This window comes from Pleurodeles waltl, chromosome 10, assembly GCF_031143425.1.
Source record: "Pleurodeles waltl isolate 20211129_DDA chromosome 10, aPleWal1.hap1.20221129, whole genome shotgun sequence".
NCBI lineage: Eukaryota > Metazoa > Chordata > Amphibia > Caudata > Salamandridae > Pleurodeles > Pleurodeles waltl.
In genome coordinates, this window is record NC_090449.1 from 167,335,732 (window position 1) to 167,354,123 (window position 18,392).

Consider the following 18,392-nt stretch of genomic DNA (forward strand, 5'->3'; position numbering starts at 1 on the left):
GAAAACAGAGGTGTTTTTTGAGAAGTGCCTACCTGTAGATTTTGGCCTCTAGCTCAGCCGGTACCTAGGGAAACCTACCAAACCTGTGCATTTCTGAAAACTAGAGACCTAGGGGAATCCAAGGAGGGGTGACTTGCGGGGCTCGGACCAGGTTCTGTTACCCAGAATCCTTTGCAAACCTCAAAAAGTGGCTAAAAAAACAAGTTTTCCTCACATTTCGGTGACAGAAAGTTCTGGAATCTGAGAGGAGCCACAAATTTCCTTCCACCCGGCGTTCCCCCAAGTCTCCCGATAAAAATGATACCTCACTTGTGTGGGTAGGCCTAGCACCTGTGTCAGGAAACGCCCCAAAGCGCAACGTGGACACATCCAAATTTTTGGAAGAAAACAGAGGTGTTTTTTGAGAAGTGCCTACCTGTAGATTTTGGCCTCTAGCTCAGCCGGCACCTAGGGAAACCTACCAAACCTGTGCATTTCTGAAAACTAGAGACCTAGGGGAATCCAAGGAGGGGTGACTTGCGGGGCTCGGACCAGGTTCTGTTACCCAGAATCCTTTGCAAACCTCAAAAAGTGGCTAAAAAAACAAGTTTTCCTCACATTTCGGTGACAGAAAGTTCTGGAATCTGAGAGGAGCCACAAATTTCCTTCGACCCGGCGTTCCCCCAAGTCTCCCGATAAAAATGATACCTCACTTGTGTGGGTAGGCCTAGCGCCTGCGACAGGAAACGCCCCAAAGCGCAACGTGGACACATCCAAATTTTTGGAAGAAAACAGAGGTGTTTTTTGAGAAGTGCCTACCTGTAGATTTTGGCCTCTAGCTCAGCCGGCACCTAGGGAAACCTACCAAACCTGTGCATTTCTGAAAACTAGAGACCTAGGGGAATCCAAGGAGGGGTGACTTGCGGGGCTCGGACCAGGTTCTGTTACCCAGAATCCTTTGCAAACCTCAAAAAGTGGCTAAAGAAACAAGTTTTCCTCACATTTCGGTGACAGAAAGTTCTGGAATCTGAGAGGAGCCACACATTTCCTTCCACCCGTCGTTCCCCCAAGTCTCCCGATAAAAATGATACCTCACTTGTGTGGGTAGGCCTAGCACCTGCAACAGGAAACGCCCCAAAGCGCAACGTGGACACATCCAAATTTTGGGAAGAAAACAGAGGTGTTTTTTGAGAAGTGCCTACCTGTAGATTTTGGCCTCTAGCTCAGCCGGCACCTAGGGAAACCTACCAAACCTGTGCATTTCTGAAAACTAGAGACCTAGGGGAATCCAAGGAGGGGTGACTTGCGGGGCTCGGACCAGGTTCTGTTACCCAGAATCCTTTGCAAACCTCAAAAAGTGGCTAAAAAAACAAGTTTTCATCACATTTCGGTGACAGAAAGTTCTGGAATCTGAGAGGAGCCACAAATTTCCTTCCACCCGGCGTTCCCCCAAGTCTCCCGATAAAAATGATACCTCACTTGTGTGGGTAGGCCTAGCGCCTGCGACAGGAAACGCCCCAAAGCGCCACGTGGACACATCAAAATTTTTGGAAGAAAACAGAGGTGTTTTTTGAGAAGTGCCTACCTGTAGATTTTGGCCTCTAGCTCAGCCGGCACCTAGGGAAACCTACCAAACCTGTGCATTTCTGAAAACTAGAGACCTAGGGGAATCCAAGGAGGGGTGACTTGCGGGGCTCGGACCAGGTTCTATTACCCAGAATCCTTTACAAACCTCAAAAAGTGGCTAAAAAAACAAGTTTTCCTCACATTTCGGTGACAGAAAGTTCTGGAATCTGAGAGGAGCCACAAATTTCCTTCCACCCGGCGTTCCCCTAAGTCTCCCGATAAAAATTATACCTCACTTGTGTGGGTAGGCCTAGCGCCCGCGACAGGAAATGCCCCAAAACAGAACGTGGACACATCACATTTTTTCATAGAATACAGTGCCTACCTGTGGATTTTGGCCTCTAGCTCAGCCGGCACCTGGGAAAACCTAGCAAACCAGCACATTTTTGAAAACTAGAAACCCAGGGGAATCCAAGATGAGGTGACTTGTGGGGCTCGGACCAGGTTCTGTTACCCAGAATCCTTTGCAAACCTCAAAATGTGGCTAAAATAACACGTTTTCCTCTCATTTCGGTGACAGAAAGTTCTGGAATCTGAGAGGAGCCACAAATTTCCTTCTACCCAGCGTTCCCCCAAGTCTCCCGATAAATATGATACCTCACTTGTGTGGTTAGGCCTGGTGCCTGCGACAGGAATAGATCACACAACGGTCAATGTTGGTCCTTACGTGAGGCAGCTGTTGACCCTGGGGTGATCCATTCCTGACACAGGCACTAGGTGTAGGCACTCAAGTGGGGTAGTGTTTTTATCTGGACAGGTGAGGAGTCACTGGGTGGTAGGAATGTTGTGGATCCCAGCATATTCCTGTAGTTTGTGTGACAGAAATGCGAGAAAAATAGAGTTTTTTTTCAACATTTCAGCTTTGCAGGGTATTCTGGGTAAGAAAACTTTGGGGAATCCACACAAGTCACACCTCTGTGGACTCCCCCGAATGTCTAGTTTCCAGAAATGTTTGGGTTTAGTGTGTTTCTCTATATGGCCGCCGAATCCAGGACCAAAAACACAGGTGCCTGCCTTACAAAACCAGTTTGTTTTGCCATAGACAATTTTGATGTCTCCACAATATGATTTGGGTGGTGGAATTTGGGGCTGAACTAAATTGGTGAGCTCCCAAGAGAGCACTCTCTCTCTGCTTGCCGCCGCATTCACCTGCTCTCTGGGTTGGCCTAACCCACTATTACCCAGTTGCACGAACAGCTTGCGAAGGGACAGCAGGACTGTCCTCATCACCTCCCTCATAATGTACTGGAAGAGGAGTTTTCGAATGGGACTCCTCTGACTGAAAAATCACTCCCAGAGTCTGCGCCATTGTCCTATCCCTCAGATGCTGTCTCAGTATCTGATGTCTCAGTCTCTGATCCTATGTCAGAGCGGTCCTCTATAACCCGAGTGCAGGCAGCAGTCATCCATCAAGATGCCATCTCTGCTATTGGCTAAACTGTTGCTCTAAAACACTAGCCTACGTAGACAGTCACAAAATCGATGGTGTGTGTGAGATACGTGCAACAGTAGAGGCCACCTTACCTGCGCTTCTTCCCTCAATCAGCACGTACTTTCAAGACACTCAAAAAACACCTTGTCACATACCATTCGTCACAGTCTTTAGCACCTCCTGCGCCCAGTCCAACAATCATTATTGGTGCTCCCACTCCCTCCTCCTCGGATTCCCTCATTACCACCCAGCAAAAGTGCCCTTCATCTCTCCATAGACTTTACTAATGTACTCAGCTATTTACATAAAATACAGATGTGCTCTTTGCAGTAGGCATATAAACCTTCTGCGCTTCTTTATGGCACTAAAACTGCCACTAGACAAGTCGGACCCTTCTCCCCCCAGGGAAACCACACACATATTGACAAAAGTGATATATATATGACAGCCAACCACCTGAAACTCAACTCAAGCAAAACCGAAATAATCCTCTTTGGCCCACACAAAAACACCTGGGAACCCCCATGGTGGCCCACCACGCTAGGCCCTGCACCCACCCCCGCCAACCACGCACGCAACCTCAGCATCATCCTAGACTCCTCCCTCTCGATGACCCAACAAATCAACGCTCTTACCTCCTCATGCTTCAACAAACTCCGTATACTGAAAAACATTCAAATGGATCCCCACAGAGACCAGAAAAACTGTCACTCACGCACTCATCAGCAGCAGGCTTGATTACGGAAACGCCCTCTACGCCGGCACCACTCTAAAACTCAAGTGCAAACTACACGCATCCAGAACTCAGCAGCACGACTCATCCTCGACCTCCGCCGACACCAACACATCTCTCCACACCTCAAATCCCTCCACTGGCTCCCCATTGACAAAAGGATCACCTTCAAGATCCTCATCCTCGCACACAAATCACTCCACAACACAGGCCCTGCCTACCTCAACGAGAGTCACATTCCACACCCTCACACGAAAAGTCCGCTCAGCTGACCTCTCTCTCGCCTCTGTCCCCCGCATCAAACACACCACCACCGGGGGCAGATCCTTCTCCTACATTGCACCCAAAACCTGGAACGCACTCACAACCCACCTTCGCAAGACCCAAAACCTACTTCTTTTCAGGAAGGGCCTCAAAACCTGGCTTTTTGAACAGTGAACCTCCCAGCCCCTTTCCCTCCCCCCGTCCTCCCCCCCCAGCGCCTTGAGACCCTCACAGGTGAGTAGCGCGCTTTATAAATCTCTTTGATACAGATCTACCTCTATATATATATATATATAAATATATATATATATATATACATATATATATCTACATAGATATATCTATAGATATATCCATGTACCTAGATATATCTATCTACATAGATATATACATAGATATATACATATATTTTTTTTAAGTAGTTGTATGGTTTCCTTGGGGGCCAAAATGGCCCCCAGGGAAACCCTACAACATCTAAAAAAAAAATGCCCCCACAGGGGGTCACCCTGCCCACGGGCGACCCCCTGTCATTTCATTTTTTTTTTTTTTAAACAAAAAAAAAATCCCCTGGGGGGGGCACGATCGCGCCCCCCCCCCCCAGGGGGCACGATCGCACCCCCCCCCCCCCAGGGGGCTCCTACTTTTAAAAAAATAAATAAAATTATGCCGGGGGGGCGGCCCGTTTTCTGGGGGGGCCGCCCCCCAAAAGTGAAAATCCCTGGTGTCTAGTGGGGTTTCCTGGCCCCCGATCACAGCTGCATCGGGGGCCAGGAAACACTTTCAGGAAGGCCTCGTAAGAAAGGGGAGACTCTCCCCTTTCTTACGAGGCCTTCCCGAACGTGTAAAAGGCCGTTTTCCCCATCAAAGCAGGAAGCGGCCGCAAGGCTGCTTCCTGCTTTGATGGGGAAAACACCTTTGCAACGTCAGCAAAGGGGTGGGTGGGGGACGGGGGGAGACACGGTAGCTTCCGTGTCTCCCCAGGGAAGAAAAAAAAAAAAAGAAAAATCCTCGGGTGCGACGCACCCGAGGATTTATTAATGCCCTTCCTGGTGTCGGCCACTGGTCGTGACCCGCACCAGGGAGGGTGTGTGGGCGTCGGCCAGTGGCTGACGCCCGCACCTAAGCGGTTAAAGGTGTCGCAAATCACTCCTCCAAGCCGTGTACTTCTAAGCTACAGTTTATCCTCTGCTGCGATTCTTGCTTGAGGGCTTACTCACTCCAATGATGTCATTTCCAGATGGCACTATTCTGGCCTTAGAAATGGTTTAATAAAAGGCTCCAATGTTACTTCAACAAAAGAATATCACAGGAAACAGAGATCTTCTCACCATGGTTCCAAATAAACTTATTGCCTTTATGCAAGTCTTTTAACTACTTGATATCATTATGACTTTTGGTGCTTACATTATGGCTTATTTGATTTACAAAACCAAATCTTCATAACTGTTAAACCTGGCATCCTTTGCGTGGTTTCCCTTGTCTTTTTGCCCCTGCCTCCTGTATTTTTTACTGTGTTCTGGATTTCGTTTTTGCTGGTTTTGGTACTCTGGGCACTTTAGCACTGCTGATCAGTGCTTAAGTGCAAGTGCTTCTTGTGTAAATTGTGATTATGATTGATTATCCATGATTAGCATATTTAATTCGCTAGTAAGTCCCTGGTATAGTTAACCCTGTGTGCCCACGGACTGTAGATAAAATGCTACTTGTGGGCCTGCAGTACTGATTGTACTTCCCACGTGAGTAGCCCTGCAAACATGCCTCAAATGTGCCACTGTAGTGTCTGTGTGCAGTTTTAAACTGCCATGTCGACCTGGGGAGTGCACGTACTTGCCAGGCCCAAACCTTTCCTTTTAGTACATGTAGAGCACCCCTAAGGTAGGCCCACGGTAGCCCCATAGGCAGGGTGCAGTGTATTTAAAATGCATGACATGTACTGGTGTGTTTTACATCTCCTGATAGTGAGGTACTGCCCAATTCGGTTTTCGCTATTGAAAGGCCTATCTCTCCCATAGGTTAACATGGGGATTGCCTTGAAATATCTCTTAAGCTTAATTTTCCAATTTTGTAGCAATGGTGGTTTTTAACTTGTATTTTTGAAAATGCCACTTTTAGAAAATTTGCATTTTCTTGTTTAACCATTCTGTGCCTCTGCCTGGCACAGTTGAGCTGGTTGTGAATTCACTCTAGACAATCATACAAAGAGAGCTGATCTTTGCATATCCTGACAGGTCTTCCTGGGCTAGAGTGGTGGGAGGAGCTCACACTTGCACCTGAATAAGACTGTGCCTGTCCTTACACAATGCAGTCTCCAACCCTCTGGAGTTTGTCTGGGACCAGCGCAGGAAAGGCAGGGTCTTGTGCATTACAAAGACTTTCCTTTGAAGTTTGCCTACTTCAAGGGCAGAAATGAGTATAAGTATTGGACCCAAAGCCGCCGACTTTTAGAACACTTCTGGATCAAGAGGAGACTCTACCAAGGAGAAGAGCTGAAGAGCTATGAGGAGGAGTACTGACCCTTTGCTGTATGTGTTTGCTGGGTTGGTGTGCAGTTGCTGCTTCTGCATTAGAGAGGAGAACAACTGGACTTTGCTGTATATCCTGATTGTGATGTTTCTCAAAGGGCTTGGACTGAGCTTGCCTCCTGTTAAGAAGTCTCAGGGACATCAAAGACTTCACTTGCCAGCCCCTGGGTTCTCTTACTGAGGACCCTGACTTGCCATTGGTGTCCACTTCAGTTCGGGAGTCAAATCTGGCATAAAACAAGAAGAAACAGGCACATCGACATTGGACGACTCCAGGACCGGTGCCGCTGCTCGACTCTGCACCACTGCCTGCACCCGAAAGCGTGGTCCCCGCTGAAGTGTGACAACGGCAACTGACACCGCAGACCTGACGCAGCCGCAGCACCTCTGAAGTCCTGCAGCACCATGAGTCCTATGTGCTATATCACCGACGTCCATGACACCCGACTCAGCCACGACTCCTGTGGTCCCGTGGTGCGACTACGTACCCGAGAGTTCGCCCCATTGCATCTTGACTCACTGGAGTAATCAACACCACTGGATTGTAAGGAACTGATGCCTCACTGTCGATGCCACCTCACCTCTGCTGCCTCTGTAAGGAACCAACACCTCACCTCCTCTGCCTGCGTAGCAGTAAGGAACCGATACCTCACCTCCTGCGCAGCAGTACAGAACCAACATTGTACCGGCTCTAGTGATGCATCACCTCTGAGCCTTCGTGCCAAGTCTTTGACTGTGCCTCATTTCTAAGGTACTGTACCTGGGGTGCGTGCGACCCCGTGGCTGGCACCACAATCCCTCGTGAGTGGTGTCGGGCTGTTGGGAACGACGCCAAGGTAGCACCAGTTGGAGCTATTTTGTCTCTGAGCTTTTTATAGAGACTTAACCTTTAAAAATGTGTATCTTTGCTTGTATATTTTGGATTTTTGTCATTCTGGTTTTGTTTTACGTAGATAAATATTGGCTATTTTGCTAAACTGGTGGCGTGTCCATTTGTAGTGTTGTCACTGTGTTATTGTGCATGGGTACAAATACTTAACACATTGCCTTTGAGATAAGCCTGACTGCTCATGCCAAGCTACCAAGAGGGTGAGCAGGGATTATCTTAAGAGTGTGATTCCCTTACCCTGACTAGAGTGAGGGTCTCTACTTGGACAGGGTGTAAACTGACAGCCAACTAGAGACCCCATTTCTAGCAAAAGTGCTACAGGAAGTTCTGAAAGGTTAGTAAAGCACACACAGGTTGAAGGGGCCCCAGTTGCTTTATGGAATTATGGCTTTGAAGCTAAGTCATTTGTTCAAAAGACTTCCAAAGTAAAGTGTCTAGAAGAGAGAATGTCTGTTGAGCAGCTCAGCATGTGGAATAGGCATTTAAGGGTTTAGTAGTGTTTTTTTTTATCCAATGTTTGCAAATTATATAGCACAAAGTGAAACTGAATGCATTGGAGAGCTTTATATGAGCATCATTTACATTACACATGGTCCTGCTTATTTGTTTTATGAACAGGGAATTTAAGTGATTTGTCCAGAATCATACTCTGTTGAGCCGACGCTGAGGATCATACCTAGTTCCCGAGTTCCAGAGTCAGCAGCTGTGGCCGTAATGCCACGTGCTCAGAAAATGTCTCTCCCTCTGAAAACCAAAAAATAAAGCCGTTTCTGAGGACTGGAAGCAGGGCAGTAGGCTGCTTTCCTAAATGGTTATGGTCCAGGATATTCTTATAGGATGGAAATTAGGCCTTGGCGGAATTTCAATTGAGCCAGAGTAATCAGAGTTGTTTTGTTAATTCAATATTACTCTTTGATGCAGAATTACCAATATTACCACAATTACTCCTGCTTACAGAGTTTCTGCCCGCTGGCCCAACGGGAAACACCCCACAACATTGATGCAGGCTCATAATAAATCCAGCGGCAATGCTGCGGTGCGTAGGGTGCACCAGCACCCGTCGCGCTTTTCACTGCCTGCACCCCGTCTCTGCCAGCTTTTACATAGCAGGGCTACTGCCATGTAAACGCCAGCGGAGAAGGGACTCATAATCCCCAGGGAAGTGCTGATTGCAGTGCTGCCCTGGTGAATTAGGGCCACCAGCACCGCCAGCCCCTCCAGTGGAGGAGAAGTGGCATTGCTGGTGGCCAACCGTGACGCATCCATCACGGTCGTAATGTGGCCTTCGGACCGCCACATTGTCAGTGGCCGACCGCCACCACGGCCCTGGTGGTCTTAAGACTGCAAGGGTCGTAATGAGGCCCTTTGTTTGCAACAAACTATGTTAAGAAAAAAATTAAAGAGTCACCGCCTCAGTGTGCACATTCAGCGATCTCAGTCTGTGCGGCCAACGGCAGTGCCGTAACAAGGCGGGGTCAGAGGGAACATTGTTTCCGAGGCTTGTTTTCAGGGTCACTCTATTGCAGCTCTATTCATGGAAGCAAACATGACCCTTCATGCCTTCAATACTGCGGAGACCAGGATAAACACATCCATTTGCAGAAGCATATGTGACATTAGCAGCAAAGGACAGCCAAGAGTAGCAGATGCAAACCTCAACTACACCTAATTGACGTCCATGCATGTTTTTGAATTTAAAGAAGCTCATAAACAGTAACTAAATTATTGACCAGCACAATGGCTCTCACTGAACGATCTGAGTTGGCAGTCATGTGTCCTGCAATCACCTAGCTTGCTGGTGATGTTATGCTATTTATGTTATGATATCAGCACTTGTGTATAGCTCTTCCGACTAATAATGAGGCACTGTAGTGCCTTATATGCTGCAACCAACTCAAATTCAGTTAGTACATTCTGTGATCAAGGTTGAAATTAGTTGATATATTTTAACTCAGGGAAGATTCTTTTGTAAATATATTCTTGTACCAGAGAAATAAAAGATGCTTATTGTCACCCAGCTCAATGTCTTTTATTTTATCTATCTTGAAAGGCCAAGAGGACCTATTTTGTCTGAACATAAAATAAGAGAGATAATTAAGTAAAGACTGTTACTGAATACTCAATGGCTTTTATAGTAACAAGATGGGAAACATACGTTTCCATGCTGGACACATAACATATATTGTCCAGGGTCATTTCTACCCTCCACAGTCCTAGGGAAGATATCACTTCAAAATAAACAGAAGTTGAAGTTAAGCCTTTTTCTTTATTTCTAAAAGCTCACAATAAAGTGATAATATGAAGGTATGTCTCTCAATATGCATAAGCAAAATTTCAATCACTCAACAAAGATGTTTGACAATCACGTATGTATTTGGCCATTTTTGAGGCTCCTCTTGTGGATGTACTTTACATGCCGTTAATGCCTACTTTTTTTTAGACAAGAAAATAAATGCAGGAGTTCAAGTTTTCCTTAGGATTTCACCATCAGCGCTTCCAGTTGTCAGTATTGCTAAATAGCAAGGATGCCTACTTTTGATTCCACCTCAAGCCTCTTTCTTCCACCATCCACCATCTCATGTCCCTTTATCTCGCTTGTGCAGATTCCTTTTAATCTGTTTCTACCTTTGCCACTCTGTTCCTATCTTTCTCCTCCTCCCTCTTTCTTCCCTTTCTACCCTTCTCTCTCTTGCTTTGGTTCAAAGTCTAATGATGAACAGAAAGTCTAGATCCTCAAAAAATGAGTCCTGGTGCCCACCACCTGTAATCACCGACACAAATTAGGCAATGTGTGCTATGAGAGCAAGAAGCTCAAGAATTATACATTTGGTTTCAAGACATCTGCAATCCCTGTGTTCAGCTTGGAAAAAATAAGGTATCAGTATAATTGTGTTTGTTTTTATATATTATATATTGCTGAATCCATCAGCACTGTCATGCACAGAGAAAAGATACCACAATGAATTTGTTTAGGAATTCAACCAACAGATAATGCAGACAGAATGAGATAATAGAACTGTGCGTGCTCCTGACCTTGTCAGCGGTTGCCACTGGAGGCAATCAGTCATTGTATCCCTTACCTCAGGTTGGTTGTAGTGCTCCATGGACATTGTAATGACATTGATGCCGATGATGAATGTGATGAACAGGTCCAAGTAGTGGCTTGTGCAGAGCGTATGGATATACCTCCGGACGGGGGAGTAGTCGGCATAGTACGGCCTTCGCTGTGCCTCTGGGGAAAAGGAGAGAGCACACACGATCAATTAACACACTATCCAGTGGACCAGACTGCTCATGGGGATAAAATGTACTGTATCATTGTCCGCTGGGACATCACCCAGGGCTTTCTTCAGGACTGCTCTCATGATCTAGAGAGAAAAGGTGACAAGCAGAGAAAGAGATACAAAATCAGCAGTGAAACCCCAGGCAGAAGTCTGACCAAACTACCAGGAAGAGTTTAAAATGCCCCCTTAGGGAATCTGCAACTGGGAAACACAAAATATAGCATAATAAATGACACGTAAACAGAAACATGCCCTGCCTGTTTTGGCCTGTTTATGCAATATGTGGGGAATATAATTTATGATACGTTAGTCTAATAACGTTATAAATGGGAAGGCGTGGTTATGCTACAGTCTATTAAGGCGGAACTCATTTTATCTAACATGGTGGCTCAGTATCAAAAGGAACTTGGAGATGGTTATTATTTCAGGTAAGGTTTCCAAACGTATCCGTCCTATCTACCCCAGCCAAGCTGTCTAAACTGAGATGCAGTCGGAAGGTTATGTTATGTTGTTATGTTATGTTGTTTTACTCTTTCCTAAGTCATGTTATGTCATGTTATGTTAGATTGAGTTAAGTTATTTCAAATGATTGGTAAAGAACATGGAGCTGAGGGTTTGTATGCCCATTTGTTTATGTTAAACTGTATGTAGAGTTATGCAAATGAATAAGGTTATGTAGTAATTGTTTATTATGTGTATCTCCAGGTCACTAACGAATGTGGGAAATGTCACTAAAACTATATTTTGTAAACAATATTTTTCAGGATTTTTCGTGAATGATATGAATAGTTTTTGTAATTTCTCTGTATACAGTTTCCTTTCATTTCAACTTAGTCTCAAACTCTGTCTACTTTAATTCTGTTTTCATTAATTGTTTGGTCTTTGCCCTGCAAAGTGTATCTTTCAATGTGCTATACCTTTTCTGTGGAGTGTATCTAAATAGGCATTTATTTGATAACTAACTGATTTCGCTAGTTTTAAGTGGGCCTTTCATTACATTTTCTGGCACAGTCGGGAAAGGAAAGGGGACTTTTTAAGACAGTTTCTATAAAATATTTATGGAGTGAGACGATTAAACGGTTAACATTTTCGACGTTCTATATTCCTTAAACACGGAATATTGGAATGAAAATTCAAAGATGTCACGTAGCCTGTGTCTTACTGACTTCAAGAAGTAGTACAACACACATATTCTGAAATATCGCCTCGCTTGGGGCTCTGAAACCATGCCGCCTAACAACACTAACCATTTCACTTAAGGTGAAACATAGATAGGAACCTAAAACACAGCATTTTGTAAGCCACTCTCGTTTTGTGACAATGCATTTGTGCTCAAAGCCCCAGTCCTACACTAGTCATCATAGTCTCTTGTCCCACACTTCTTTTTTACAGGGGTTTGATTTAATGTTGACATAAGACAAATATATTCTGTTTTAGAACTTACGCTTTATACTGTGTGGCAATGTATAGGACATCCAAATGTTGCATAGTTGGAAATTACCCATGGGGCATTCGTTTGCCTACCATTACCTGCCCTTGTGCTCACTTCACTGTCACCCCAGGTTCTTGGGCGCACCTCATAAATACATTCACAAATGAGGACAAACATGGACACTATATCACCCAAAGAAAGCAAACAAGCTTTGGTCAAGTGAATAGATTTCACATCCTAAGCTGCTGACTATACCAACACTTGTTTGTAAGGCAATGTTTAAAAAAGGTTAAAAAAAACAAACAAACTGTCAGAGGCAAAACAAACCCATATCTTAAGGTATTTAAAAAATGTACATTGGATTCAATATTTTCAATCTATGTAAACAGCATGGCTTACTTTTCAAATACATTTAGAGTAGAAAACCCTGAGCCAATATAAAAAAGAATATGGAATGTGGAATGCAAAAATGTAAAGGAAAACATCTGTCAATGCCAAATTGTGTTATCCACAGGACTCAGAACTGAAGCAAATTTTTCAGCCATTTGGTGCTTGAAGCAGACTATTGGGCTGATTTCCAGCAGCCCAGCCCCTTCACTGCACTGAATGCTGCCTTGATGTGCCAAGACCCGGTATTTCATGCAACATGTGAATACAGAAAAAAAATCTAACTGCTAAAGTCTGGTGTGAAGTCGAACCACATCGAAAATATATAGCTGTTGTGATGGTTTTAAAGATGATCTGGTATGGCTGGGGAGCAGCACTGAGTGTGCAGTCGATGGGATCTTTAGTGGGTAAGAAGCATATGAGTGAGAGAGCAAGAAAGCACGTGTACGCCCTTGGAATGCTCAAAAAACGAACAAAGCAGTTTCCTGAAGTCAGCTGCTGAAGGATACAAGGCATGTGATCAAATAGATAGAAGAGCGGCTACGATCTAGAGGAGGAACAATCACATGAAGGGGAAGGGAAGCCACTACATAAGAACCAATCAAATGAGATTGAAAAGAAAACCAACCAATGGTGGGAAGACCTAAGTCCACTGTAAGTATGAGCTCTGTACACAATGGCCCTCATTCTGACCCTGGCGGTCGGCGGAGAGACGGCGGTCGGACCGCGAACAGACCGGCGGTATTAAAAATGGCATTCTGACCGCGGCGGTCCCCGCCGCGACCGACCGCTACTTCTCCACTCCGACCGCCGCGGCGGTCATGACCGCGGGGCTGGAGTTTGCGCACTCCGGCCCGGCGGTCGTCCCAAGACCGCCAAGGGTATTATGACCCTGCCTACCGCCGCGGTTTCTTGCGGGCGGGAACCGCCGTGCGAACCATGGCGGTAAGCACTATCGGGCCAGGGAATTCTTTCCCTGGCACTGATAGGGGTCTCCCCCACCCCCCACTACCCACCCGAGTCCTCCCCCCACACCCTCCACCCCCCTGCCACCCCCCAGAGGTGGTACGAACCCCCTCCCCACCCCCACCCCGACATGCACATACATGTACCCCGACATGCACACACCCCCAACATGCACATATACACACCCCCTACACACACATACACAACGGGGACACATACCCGCACACATACATGCCGACATGCGCACCTGCCGAACAGCACACATTACCCATAGACACAGCAGCACCCCCCGCCCGCATACACGCACTCACACACCCCCTCTACACACTCACACGCACACCCCCATGCACGCCCACATCACACAACACCCCCCCACACCCTCCCCTCACGGACGATCAACTTACCTTGTGCGTTGGTCCTCCGGGAGGCGACGGGAGCCATAGGGACGTGACCGCCAACAGAAGACCGCCAACAGAAGACCGCCACACAGAAATGTGGGTCGTAATTCTGTGGGCGGTGTTCTGCTGGCGTGGCGGTGGAGGTTGACCAGTCTCCACTTTCCCGCCGACCGCCAGTGTGGCTGCTGGCGGTTTTCCGGCGGAACGCTCCCAGCGGTCAGAATGTGCACAGCGGCACACCGCCGCGGTCGGCGGTCTTCACCGCGGCGGTAACTCAGCGGTCTTGCGAAAAGACCGCCAAGGTCAGAATGAGGGCCAATATGTCTTCAACAACAGATCAAAGCTGTTTGTGGGGAAGATCTAAACAAATCAGCCAAAGTGGGGGAAATTGGATGACAAGCTCAATATAAAGAGAAAAAAGAAAGCAGGCTAGCCTTATGGATGACTCTGACCCATATGTTAATTCATTATTTTGATCTACTCATTCAAAATGTCAGTGGCTAATGTACAGAAAGTTCAATGGGCCTGCTTTAATTGGCATGACATTCAAAAGACCATAAGCACTAAAGACAGCCTGGAACCATACAACATAATTCTTGTATTTGCATTAAAGGATCTTGGAACTATGCAACATAACTCCTGTATCTTTATCAAAGGACCATTTTACATATTAGGTGTGTGATTCTCAAAATCTTTAATGTGCTTATTCAAACATATGCACATAAAACATGACATGTTCGCTCATGGGTTAACGGGCTTGAATATTTAATGCTGGGTTCACGGCTTTAATGTATGGGGAGGCCTTTGATCTTCCTGCTGGCCAGCAGAGTAATTTACCTGTCCCCACAGGGAGGACAAAGGCCTGGAATCCGATTATGGCTGGTTATGGGAAATATGACAATTCTTAAAGAACCATAAGGAGTGTAAATATGATGAAAGTGGCTATGGGGCTACATGTAGGATGCGTGTGTATCCTAAAATTGATACCTCACTGGATCCTCTATGCCTAAGTGGGGCAAAACTGTACTTTGGTGTATATAATGTGTAATTCAGTTAAGCATCACTAACTTTCATTAAGGGCTACATTTCTACAGTTTGAATGCTGATTCACATTATAAGGACTACAGAAGGTCAGCACCAAAGGATTCTTTGTGCAATGGCCTAACTGTATCTCATATGCAGAGCTCACACACATGCACACAAGCATGTGCTCATGTCTTTACATGTAACCAGCTCAGAGCCTCTTACCATAGCTACCTAGCAGTGGACCTTCTCTTAAAAGGTCAACACAGGTAGTTAGCAGTCTCAGTCGATTTCCAAAGGATTTACCATGAGCGAGACTCAGGTAGTGAGACCAACTCATGGTAAAAGTCCAAAAACCAGACAGTCAAAAGTGAAAAATCCAGCAGGATTATATGGGTAAAATTAATTTGGCAACAATGGTCATAAGTGACATCTAGTGAGTGTCACCCAGGTTATGTGGTGGAATGGTCCTTTTGTAGGTGGTTTCTGCATTGTTTGTAAATCTGCTGTGGACTTTGGGATCTTTATGCGACAGAGAATGTTTTTTCAATTAACTAGGAACACTGTCGGCTATAGGCATGTGCTTGCTTTCTCTTTCTGAGGTGACACCAACATCCTTTGCCTTAAACACCTTTGAAGGAAAGACAAGGGGGTTTCAAACCTATGATGGTTTACACTCAAATGTTAGTAAATCTGGTAGCAAGTTAGATCATTTACCAAACTGAAACTTAAAGTTTGCTCCTTACTTATCTTCAGTAAGTACTTTAAGCTTAACCTGGAGTAAGTCAGGAAATGTACCTGGAAAATTAGAGGCAAATGATTTCGAATTTTTGTCAGTTTGTTAGTATTCCTTAAAAGAGAAACATGTCTCCAAATGATAGGAAAATATAACTTTTTCACTTTGTACTTGGCTGTGAATGATGTACATATCCTTAAGTATCTTTTTTTGCTATGAAAGCACTTTTTAAATTCTTTTTATTGAATTTATAAATAAGCGTGATGAAATACATATCTGTCATGAAGTCAAAAATAGAAAATCAACCCCAGCATATAAGTGTAACTGGATGTATCATATATAATACTGCAGCAAAAAAAAAAAAACCTTTGAGAGAACGAAACACAAGGCAAACCCTAGGGGAGTTGGTGGTTGTGACCAGACTTTAAGAGAGCGAGAAATCCCCTAAATGGCTTCCTTCCATATCCTCCTGAAATGGTGACACTGCTCATCAAAATCGATAACCAGACATTCAAGAAGGCCCATATTAATAAATTCATGCCACCAGAGCAGAAGATTAGGAGCCTGAGCCAACATTCTGGCCAGATTCAATCAAGCTAGAAAGATAGCACAGAAAGCACAGAAATAGATACCACTTAAATGACTAGGTAAAAGAGGTGAATGGCTGAGTATAATTAGTTTGGCATCCCACCTCAGGGTGATCGGACAGAGCAGATTAAGTTTATCAAAAACTTTATACCATTATTTAAGAGATAGGAGGGTACCTAGCAAAAATGTGAACGGTGTCAGCCCGGTCACCGGAGTATTGAAAGCACTTGGAGTCTGCCTTCAGATTCATGATAGATGGACAGTAGGGAGTATAGTAGAGTTCATTAATGAATTTGAACTGATGAATTTTAAACAAAGAGTCATTTAAAATCGTATGGGACAAGACACCGGACGTAATAAGGACTACAAGATGTCGGCCCCATGTTTCTGCCAAAGTCTGGAAAATGTCCACTCATTGTTGGAACTCCACTGCCTCAATCAGTTTGTAGGCCCAGCTAATACCATTCTTGGGGGAGTATCTTCCTCAGATAGTCAAGAAAAGTATTAGCAGAGCAATCAGTATCAGTCCCCTGCAGAACCATTACAAAGTGGCGAACTTGCAGACAACGGAGGAACCCTGTGCTAGGGAGCAGGAATTGTTGGGACAATGTCTGGAAAGAAAGAAAACAATCTCCCTCAAAAAAGAGCCCAGTGTGAGTAATCCAGATGCCTGCCAGCAGTTGATAAAGATATCATGCGTCAGTCATGGAAAATTAGGATTGTAACCTAGATGGGAGTATGCATTTTCAAAGAGGGCCAAATAGAATGAAAGACCTTCAATGTCTTGAAACAAGTCCGCTTGAAGCAGACTGTGTCAATAGTGTCAGTATGTGGGATAATCGCACTCCCCCAGGGGAGATATTCCAGAAAAGCATGTCCTAGCCCCCATGGTTCACACCCCAGTACTTTGACTAAGTGGGATGTAAATGCTGATAAAAAATAAATGTGCAGATTGAGTTGCGAAAGTCCCCCTTCGAGGCTAGGCTGCTGCAACACCTGTATCTTGGACCAGGGCTTTTAGTGCCCCCACATAAATCTTTGCTATACTGCTTTGTAAAAAAATATTTAAATAGATACAGAGGTATATACCGAAAAAGTTCTAAGTAGCGTGGAACGATAATCATCTTAATTAGGTTGCATCATCCTATTAAACTGATATGTAAGCAATGAGACTTACTAAATATCTTCTGCAGAGTGCCTCAAAGTTAAATTCAATTACCTCCTCCATTTTCAAAGAGATTTCAACCCCCAAATACGGTGCAGAATCATCCCAATGGCCATCATCTCCAGAAGGCCCAATATTGGCTAGGACCAGAATTTTATCAAGATTAACCTTGTATCCCAAAATAACTCCAAAGTTGTTAACCACTTGCTCAATAGCTAACAATGAATCAACAGTGGCAGATGCCATAATGAGATAATCTGCATAGGCGAGCACTTAGAGTTCAAGTTGGTGAATCTGCAATGAAATAATATCCCTCAAGCTCCTCAAGGCTTGGATATAAGGATCAATATAGAGCACAAAAAGCAGAGGAGGAAGTGGTCATCCCAGACATGTCCCACGGTTTATCTGAATTGTATCAGTGGGCAGGCCTAAACATAACACGCAGGCAGTAAGATTCTGATAGAGCTGTTGAACCCAGGTGATAAAATGCAGACCGAACCCCTTTTGCAGCCGTAATGGCCCAAAGAAATAGCCATGACACCCGGTCAAAAGCCTTTTCAATGTCCAACATTATAGCCCTGTCTGGGCTACCCTGAGCACACCCTGCTTCTAGGGCAGTAGTCTTAGTATTGACATGCACCGTGGTGTCCCGCTCTGAAACAAAACCGTGTCAATTCTTATCAACAAGATCTGTAATGTTGGCCAAGATTCAAATGTAAATTTTGGAATCTGCTTTGATCAAAGATATAGGCCTAAAAGAGACACAAAGTAAGGGATGGTTCCCTTTTTTAGGAAATATTTCAATATTAGCCTCTGTCCACGATCTGGGAATATTCCCAAGTTATTCAAAAGAGTTAAATCACAAATGATCAGACCCACAAGATGTGATAATCAAGAATAAAGTTAAAGCACCAGTTGTTCTGGAATACAAGCCTTACCTTGTGCCAACTGGATAATAGTGCCTCCTA

The 18,392-nt window shown here is 45.0% G+C and overlaps 1 protein-coding gene across 4 annotated transcripts in view; it reads right to left on the reverse strand.

Moving 5' to 3' along the window:
• CACNA1H (calcium voltage-gated channel subunit alpha1 H) overlaps positions 1-18,392 on the reverse strand; it is a 731,062-nt gene that overhangs the window by 130,098 nt on the left and 582,572 nt on the right. For all 4 annotated transcript variants that reach the window (XM_069210130.1, XM_069210129.1, XM_069210128.1 and 1 more), the window contains exon 24: positions 10,526-10,677. In XM_069210130.1, the coding sequence (XP_069066231.1) occupies positions 10,526-10,677 (152 nt within the window). The remainder of the gene's footprint in view (positions 1-10,525; positions 10,678-18,392) is intronic.